Raw genomic sequence first — 10,080 nt, forward strand, 5'->3', positions numbered from 1 at the left:
TCATGCATGTTATAGAGAAAGCAAGTAAACCATCACATAGGTATAGCATTTCATGACACTGTAAAAGAAACAAGAATTGGCCATTTTTTTATGCCATGCAATTCATAGCAATGATGTGAATAAACCTTTGATGGCATCCTCTTGAGCTGAAAAATGGAGATTTTACTCTTTAAAGATATCTTTTTTTAATATTATAGCACAATTATATTAATGATAGAATGAAAACTCTATTAGGATCTGTCTTGATAGATAGTCCATTAGAAACTCATAATGTAAGATTTAATCCTAAATTAGAAGAAATTTTTCTCTAATACCAATGGAGGAGACACAAAGACTTGAAGAATAAACAATGGATCAAGAAATAGTTGACAGATATCTTGTGATTGAGCCCAAATAGCATTTTAGATTGGGCTTTACGCTGATAAGTCCTTTCAGAATTTTGCTTTTCACTATAGCCCAAATCGTGATGATAATCACTTTTAATTTTGATCTCTCATACTTGTCATAATAGATCTTTCTTACAGTCATCGGTGGAAAAAGAAAATCAATTAGATCAAATTATATATTAAAAATGTCAATATAAAGAAGAATAATATTCAGGATTCTATGTACATTAACAAAAATAATATTCAAGATTCTTTGTTTATTATATGTACCATACCAACAGATCATTTCCCTAATTCTTTCCATTCTATTAAGGATGTGGTATTGCATTTGAGCATTGGTTTAAGATAAATATTCCATTCTAATAAGGATATGGTATTACATATGAGTATTGATTTAAGATAAATATTAAAACAATAATATTTATATTATTGTTTCACACTGACAATCCTTCTTCCCCTAATTCTTTCCATTCCATGAGCATTGATTTAATATAAATATTAAAACAATAATGATACAGTCACAAACTTTATACAAATAGATGTGACATCACTTTATTGGTTAGATAAAAACTCCACATAGCACACATGATTTATTTTAACAAATGAAGTTGCACCATTTTAATTTGTAAAAAGTTTGTGCCTATATCACTAGTATAAAAATAATGAAAGTAAATCGATTGCAATTATACAATATTGTCACTTGAATTTGTATCCCTAATATTACTTATACACCATAATAGTACTTATGCAAACTCCATGCATTTTCATGTATAGATTTTTATATGAAAGACCCGTGAGACATCCCACTCTATAGAAGAAGAACAAAATAATTCCACATAGACTAAGCAATCCACATTGACTGATCATAAAATCAAATATTCTATCATATTATTTTAAGATGCACATATAAAAAAAAAATGGCAATATATAACACATAAATTAATAAAGTATGTGTGAGGATAAGGAGATTAGGCACTAGTGTGCTTTTAAGGACACTCATTAGGTTAACAAAACCTACTTTGTAATTTAACCATATTATCATATGTTCATTAATTATTGGTTCCACCAAACCAAACGTCCAAACCCCTATCTACCCTTGCTATTTACAGTGATCTATTCGGCGACAACATGTAACCCTCACTTCTTTTATCTTTTGATGCCATGCAATTGATTGCGATTCACAAGAATGATTGTCATTTGCCAAGATCTTTCACAATCCCAAATAAAATGAGGAGTAAATTGGACATCCACAAACTAACTTTATCTATCAAATAACAACACAGATAGGGCACTCATACCCACCTTTCATATAGCTCCATAGCAACCACTAAGGAATTTTCGAATTAGTTAAGGAACTTTGCATGAATAATTACTTTAAAAGCCATTTGTGATTACCCAATTTTGCAAGATCTTCCAACTAATTTCAACCACTTTGTTTTGATGACCAAGGGGATCTATAATACCCAACAAACTAAATTACCCACCAAACTTCTATATTCCATCTACTCAACTCATCTCGATTAGGACTTAATTCTAAATTAAATAGGCTTGGATTTTAAAATAAATAGGGTTGGTTGCATGGAAGATCATGCATTTACAAATTTACTTAAAAATTAGATACTCTTTGATTATTTTTGCCCACCTACATTTTTAGTCCCTTCGTCTCCACCATTGACTAGAGTTTAGTGGATTTATCTTATAATATTTATAATTAGTCACAAACTAATAAACTTTTCTTGCAAACCTCAACCTAATGGAATTATTAATCCTGCTTTTTGAAAGTTCCAATCCCATCCAAACCTCTATACCTTCTCCTGCAATATTTTACACTATTGAACTCGGTTGACATCATTGGAAGTATCTCGAAATAATAATATCTCATTTGAAGTGACATTAACGATTTTTTTTTCTTTTTTATCAAGTGGGAGAGAATAAAATAAAGAAAGAAAAAACCAGAGAACACATCAAAGGAGAATATCACCTTTCTATAATTGAACTCCTCCACGACAGAAAGTAAAACCAAAAAGAAGAAGTCACCAGCTTTTTTTTTCTGGTTTATTATTATTTATTTGTGCTACGCTGTTGTTTTGTAAAATTCCAAGGGTCAAAATCAATCCATCAATCCTTTTCACCCACCAAACAAAGTTTATTTGTTGTGGAGACCATGCTTAGATATTCACTATTGTAACCTAAACAAGCCACCATCCACAGTAGTAGCATGTTTTGTCATGACCCAAAAACCCCAAAGCTTTCTTATCAAAGTTTCTTGTTCGTTTGCCTACATTTTTAACTTTTTGCTTGGCTACTCCATATGCTTTTGCATTTTTGCCAAAAGCCCTTCTTAAAAACCCGTTATTCTTGTAAGTATTTCAAATTACAACGTTTGGCAAGAAGTGTTAACTTATATCAAAAGGTGAGGGAGCTGAATTTGAAATCATGTATCAATCGAGGCACCGAAAGGTGAGGGAGCTGAATTTCCACCACCCCACTCTTACTATTACCGTACACTTTCTATTTGATCTGAAAGGGGAAGATAAAAGCAAAACAAGAAAAGAGAATTTACCAAACAATTTATTCATAATTCCTTTTTAACTTATATCAAATAGTGGGGACAAAGAGAAAGCACACTTTCATCAACTATATCTCATCTTTCAAACAGCCAGCCAAACTAGATAGAATTTTCTTGCTTCTGTGTTATATAGATAAAAAGTGGATACTCGCGCGCGCGCACATACACACGTGTGAGGATTGAATGTGTCTGCATCACACTAAGAATAATGCATTATCAAAAAGTTCCATCATTCTCCTAAGATAAAATCCCACATTCCCAAAATAATCCTAAATTAATATTGAAGTTTAAATTTGCATCAGATCTTGCTTATCAAGATCGAAGAATCTTTGATACTATTAATAACACTTTTTTTCCCACACCACATTCCACACACTATCCAAAAATCCAACCGATGAGATTTGGAATCCACCATAGCATAGGTTCCCAATGTCCCATCCCGAGAACCCACTTAAAACCAAAAACCAATACCAAGGAGATAAAATAGAGATAACACAACACAACAATTGGAGAAAGAAACTTGAAAGTAAAGGCAACTAATAATAATAATAATAATAACAATAATGAAGGTAATAGAATTTAAAATAGCAATAGTAATGAACTGTAGTTTAATGTTACATCATGATTCAAAGGATCATTAGTTCTCCATCCTTCCTATTTCCCCCCCACAGTTATTGACTTCAAAACTACAAGAAAAGAAACAAAATTTCCTGTTTCTCATACTCAGAAAATGAACCAACCAACCAAACACTTGAAACTCTTCAGGAAAAGAACTGAATGATCCTCATTTGATCTCCAAAGATGCTAATGAATACAAGGAAAAAGAAAGATAAAACAAACATAGAATTTCAGTTTCATTGTAATTGAAAATACTGCTCATCTTTGAAAGCTGGAAAAAATGAGAAAAATAGGAATTTGGATTTGAAAATATTAGAATTAAAAAAAAAAAAACTACTAGCCTGGGTTTAGCCTTTTCAATTATAACCCAGTGGTTTCCTCATCCTTGTCTAACTTCTGTTATAATAATAATAAATGGTGAAAATGAATTCTCTTGTCAATCTGACTTTCTTCCTCCCCTTTCTTGTTTCTATTTCCACATACACCAATCACCCTCAACCCCAAAAAAACATATTATTTACCAAAACCTTCTTTTGTTTTACTAACTCGGGGCTCAGCAAAAATGGTTTCAATTTTGCTGAGCCACAAGCTGATCAAGCTGCATTTGCTCCAGCCACGCTCCCAACACAGCATGATCAACTGATTCAATTTGGGGGTTCCTGTTTGAACCCTCACTTGAAGAAGAGGCAGCTGCAATACCTGAGACAGGTGTTGCCAGCTTTTCTTTCACCTCAGTTGGAGATTCTTTAACGAGTGATTGAACCCAGGACAGATCAGGCTCTTCTCCATTTCCAAGCTCAAATGAAGATGATCTCTTAAGCTTACCCAATTCATCTGTAGTTACGGCCCAATCTGGCTTCCCATTGGAGGAACCCCATTTTGACCAAGAATTTACCGGGGAACCAACAACGGCAGCAGAATTGGAGCCAAGTTCCCTAGAGCTGAGGCTGCGAAATTGTTGCTGCTTCTCACGTTGAGCCAATAAAGATACCCGGGAGCCCATTGGTGATATAGGTTCCACATTTCTGGGGGACATCCTCCCTGATGATGATGGCACCCCGAAAGATGCCTGCAGTAGAGGGTGGTCAACATTCTTAGGAGAGAAATTTGTGTTTATCGGTGATAACATGCTCTGCTGCTGCTGCTGAAATTGATTGAGAACTGCAGATTTATGAGTTGGAGAAAAAACAGCTGCGGCCAATGCCTGATCAGAGTACCGAGGAGATGAGCTCTCAGCAGAGAAGAGATCATCAAGATTCGACGGAGTTAGAGTTTTCATTCGACCAGAACGATTCAAGGACGAACTCAAAGTTGGTTGAGACAGGGTGGATAACTCATTCAGGAGCTGCTGTTGCTGCACGTCAAAATCTGGCAGCATGTTGAAGTCATCCACAGGCATGTCTCTAGCATTAAGAGAAGATCTCAAGCGACTGGACTGAAGATTGCTTCCTGGAAGATGCAAGGCTGGTACATTTGGTTGAGGCCAAGCCACATTTGAGTGCGAGATACCATTGGCAGATGGAGACATTGGTGGAGTAAATGGCGAAGGAGACATGACATTTACTGATGAAGGAGAGCCCGGTAAGAGGCTCAAAGCAGCAGCAAAATCCATTGCTGTAGCACCAGAAGTACTTGACCGAGGCGAGGGGACAGCCGAACCAGTAGACACATACAATGGCCTGAGTTCCTCAGGAGTGTGCGCAAAGAAGCAGACTCTCCTAGCACAACTTGTGCCATCCTTGCAGAGCCGGGTTCGATATTGGGCTGGATGAAGCCAACACTCAAAAACACCATGAGCATATTCACACATATCTCCACGTCTACAAGCCCCCTTGCGAAAATCAGGACAAGGGACACAACTATAATGAAACTTCCTAGGATCCCTTCTTCGCGCATTTTCCCCTGGATGGACAAATGGGCACTCTGTCCAGTCGTGGGAGTAGGCACGTGAACAAGGCCGCACCTTGAATGAATACATACGGAATTCATCTGTTGAATAGATGCTGTTCTTGATATCTGGAAGAGATGGATCAATAGGGTACTCTTTCTTCTCTGATACAGAAAATGAGGGAGCATCGACTGACATGGATTTCATTGGTGAACCTGAAGCAGATGTTGGGGATCCATTTTCAAGGGCAGGAGAAAGAGGTGGTGAATTTGAATTTGAAGTAGTAGTTGACACCCTCAGATTTCGCTCAACAGAACCATCAGTTGCAAGGAGTTCCTCAAGAGTCAACCTCACATCTTGGAACTTAGGAGGAACAACAATAACATCAACAGGACGATGACCTTTTGCATCTACCAAATTTGGATCCGCACCCGCAGCTAGAAGCAGTTTTACAACATCAACAGCATTCAAAGCCCCACCAGAGGCAGCACAATGAAGGGCAGTGCTTTTGTCATTGCCACAGGACAGATTCACATCAGCACCTGATTCAGAAAGAATCAGTCTTATGATATCAATACTACCATATGTAGCAGCAACCATTAACGGGGTTCTCTGTTCATTAACCATCTGCTTTGAGCCCTTCTGCCGACCATACCACAATCCAACCTCATCAACACCTGATGGGTCGCACACAATTGATCGTTTGAAGCCCTCAACATCGTTGTTAGCAGCAAGCTCAAGCAAGCTTGCAAAAGCATCATCAGTCTCAACAGTCAAGTGATTCATATCTACGTTGGTGTGTCTACTTTCGTCAAAAGAAATATGAGGTGATCTTGGAGACAGCGTATGATTTAACCGCTCCGGTCCACAGCACATGCTTTCATTTGCAAAAAATAATTAGCTGAAATTGACCATAATCATCCATTAGAATCTACCAGTGCATAAACAATAAGTTCAAAAAAAAACTACGGGAAATAAACAAGACAAAAAATAAACAGCTAACACAACCCAAAACCAGAAGAACAATATAAGGAAACCAAATTCCTAGCCAGTATAAGAACTTACTGAAAACAATAAAGATTGCAAAGCAGTCATGCTAATACTACAGATGAGTTGTTACCATAAGAGGTAACACAAAATCTTGGATCGGAAATACCACTTATAGATTGGGACAAATTGATTGTAAATGACAGAACCCAAATGTAGAATTAAACAACTTCTCTATTAAGGGATTCACAAAAAGTACTGAAGTGGGTTTCCAGTTCTCACAAAATCCAAAAAGGACAATCAGATTCAGCCTAGAAAACCGGAGAAGAAAATAACTCAGGCAATTCTTCTCTTAGATTCTGTAAGCAATCTATATGTTGATTTAGCAAAAACAAATTAATTAACTTAATCAGGCGTTTTCCTTTGCTTCCTTACACAACTTTCCGGAAGCAAACAGATTATTAAAAAAAAGAAAAATAAGAAATATAATGTTACTTTTAAATAACTAGAGAGAAAATAACAAATCAATTAAGAAAAAAGAGTTGAAATTTATGAGGAATTTTATCTTTAATTTCATTTCACAAATATTAAGTAGATAAAAAAAAAGAAAAATTAAGAAACACTCATCAGCTTAGTTGATGCTAAGTTCTAGAAGAAACATTCATTTTTCCCCCAAAATGAAAGAGAGAATACTTCATCTTTTGGTTTCCTCCATTTTCTCGGCAACCAAACAGAATCATAAGCCAATCAATCAAGACAAAAAAACAAATGAAGTCAACAGCATCACATTAAAAATCAAACACGAACAAAATCAACATCACACAACACACCAAATACAGATTAAATAAAATCCATTCATCGTATAATATACTAGTCAACTAGTAAAAGATCTGATACAAAGAAACTTACTATCGCACCCATTTAAGTGAACAAAATTAAAAAAAAAAAACAATACAAACCCATTAAAGATCTTTTGATATGTGATAAACAAAAGAAAAATACTCATTCTAAGCAACAACTATATATACGGGCGATCAGAAGTAAACGAAAGATTTTTTTTTTTTTTTGGAAGTGATGCAAGAGAATCTTACCAGCTAACAAAAGAGAGTAGTATCTCACAGTTATAGATCTAGTTAGAGGAGTGATTAAAGTTTGAAAGAGAGAAAGTTGATGATGAGATTGAGAAGACAAAGTAATGGAGAAGAGAAGTGAAGTGAGGAGCTTCTTCTTCTTCCATCATCTCTCTAATTCCTATGTAATGCTCTGCTTTCTTCCCTCTTCTTTTTTTTTTTCTCTTTCTTTCATGAACACAAGAAAAATAAAATTAAAAAAATGAAAACTTTTTATTTTTATTTGGGGTAATAACAATTCGATCCCTGATGTCTCTGATTTTACAATTAAGGATTTAGTCTTTTCATTTGTATTGAATAAGTCACTGACAGCTGATAAAATGACTAAAATACCTTTAGTTACATACCATAAGGCGCTCAACTTCAATTTTTTACCCAAATTTTGGATACAATTCTTAAGTCATTGATTTTAAGAAATCTAATGATGGGTGAATAGTCATCATTAGCTATTACTATGACTTTTAGTATCTATTATTAGATTATTTGAAATCAATGACTAGAAATTTTAAGTAGAAAATTTATATTGAAATAATCTCATAATTACATTGTTCAACTTAAAAGGTGGTCTATTGCTAACTAACTATCCTCGCCTCATTTTTTTGTTTGAGTCTTTCTAGCATATTTGGTTTGAAAAGATGATAGAAGAGGAGAGTGAAGGAGAAGAGAGGAGGTAAATAAAAGAAAAAGAGATAAATTTAATGTCAAATCAAATAATCAAGTTAAAATTGATCCTCTTTTTTCATAATTTTATATCTCTATTCTCTTCTTTCATTTATTTCAACCAAACATGGGATTTAATTTATAATATGGAAGTCCATTTTCTTCCAAATATCTACAAGTAAATCCAAATTGTTTTGGTTCCAAATATTTATAAATAAATTCAACTTATTCTAGGCAAGTATATTCATATTGTATTATCAAAATTTAGATTTATAAGGTTTTGATAAATTTTTAATTGTATTATTAACTACTATATAATCATAAAAGATAAGAGTTGATATAACATTTTAATGAGAACTTGTTCAATTAGAGTTTTAAATAAAAAAAATAGTTACTTAATCATTAATTATAGCTTTTAGCTACATATAAATCCTCTAATAAATAAGTATTTTAATATTACATTATAGCGAAATGAAATAATATCGTAAATAAACCCTCGAAAAAATTCACGACCTTCATTCTCAAATTTTATTTTTTATAATAATAAAATAACTATTTTAATTCTCTAGCAGCTCCACATTAGTTTTAACTAAGTGACACAAAAAAAATTACATATATTAAAATCATTTGTTTGGAGGGAAATAATATTTTTGGTCGGTAGAAAAGATACACCCTTGGGGGCACTAAAAAATCGTTATGAGGGTGATTTGGTCATATAAAAAATGCGTGGATACGTATTTTATATAGATGAACAATTTGTGTCTATATTTAAGAAAACCGATAACATTAGGGATCAAAAAATAATTACACTATTTAATTTTATTTTTGGTTTTTGATAAAATCGCCTATCCAATGGTAGAAAGAAAGAGAAAATTATAAAAGAGGCGCACTGAGAAATCGTTTTTCTGATTTTAAAATTATTCTTCCGCTTTTTAACTTCCAGTCACATCATGCCGCGTCATTTTTTCTCGGTACGATCTAGGGATAAATATGTTATTTTAAATTCATCTCTTGTTTGATTAGCTTAGGTGGCAGGAAACTATTGGTTGATTTCGTGTAAGTGAGGTAGCGCATAAACGACAACCCATATTGGTGTGTAATAATTTAACCTCGTCCCAGGGTCAAATTTTATGGAAATTCAATCCAAATTCATCTCACATGAAAGTTAAATTTGAAACGGCAAATCCGGTGTTTTAAGCTTCTGAATAATAAAATCACCACCTACTGACCTGGCATTTCTTTATTGGTTTATCTCTGAACTTATCCATTTTGATTAATTTTATTCCGGAAATGACCGAGGAAGACTCTAGAAAGACGAATCAATCCCACATCTGACGAAGAATAGTCTGCCACGTGGATCGTATCCAGTGGTTTTTTTATGCAGACGACATAACGTACTCAAATCTAGACAAAGTTTTAGAAGTTCTCGGGAACCGGTTGAGGAGGTGGAAAGGTACCGAGTGCGACCGGTTAGGTAAGTCAGAAAAACGACACGACCGGAGGTCCCCGGTCATCGCGCGGGCGTGCGCGAGATGGGATTAAACTGGATTTAAGAGAGGACTGGCGTCCGCCAATAAAGGCCGGTGTACTAGAGCGGACTTGACGCAGGAGTCAATTTTGGTTAATTTGTTGGGGGTCAAATCACAAGGGGAGAAAAAGCATGGAACACCCAACGCAAAAAATAAATAAAGAAATTAAAATAAAATGAGAATAATATAATACAAAATTCTTTTTATAAAAATATCAATTGAAGTCCTACGTAACATAGTATTCATCTTTTTTTTTTTAATTCATAAAAAAGTTATAATAAATTTCACTATTTTTATTTCGTAATAAATTTTA

The 10,080-nt window shown here is 34.3% G+C and overlaps 1 protein-coding gene across 2 annotated transcripts; it reads right to left on the bottom strand.

Moving 5' to 3' along the window:
* Nucleotides 1-3,519: 3,519 nt before the first annotated feature.
* Nucleotides 3,520-7,754, bottom strand: LOC102631133 (zinc finger CCCH domain-containing protein 30). 2 transcript variants are annotated; one of them, XM_006493858.4, is made up of 2 exons: nucleotides 7,540-7,754; nucleotides 3,520-6,338 (listed from the first exon to the last, which is right to left on the bottom strand). In XM_006493858.4, exon 2 carries the CDS (start codon nucleotides 6,335-6,337, stop codon nucleotides 4,142-4,144), a length of 2,196 nt encoding a protein of 731 aa, XP_006493921.2. In that variant the 5' UTR covers nucleotide 6,338; nucleotides 7,540-7,754; the 3' UTR covers nucleotides 3,520-4,141. The 2 variants fall into 2 exon arrangements, with proteins under 2 accessions (XP_006493921.2, XP_006493920.2); XM_006493857.4 differs by having other exon boundaries at nucleotides 3,520-6,362; nucleotides 7,540-7,753.
* Between the last annotated feature and the right edge of the window lie 2,326 nt (nucleotides 7,755-10,080).

This window comes from Citrus sinensis, chromosome 9, assembly GCF_022201045.2.
Source record: "Citrus sinensis cultivar Valencia sweet orange chromosome 9, DVS_A1.0, whole genome shotgun sequence".
Lineage (NCBI taxonomy): Eukaryota > Viridiplantae > Streptophyta > Magnoliopsida > Sapindales > Rutaceae > Citrus > Citrus sinensis.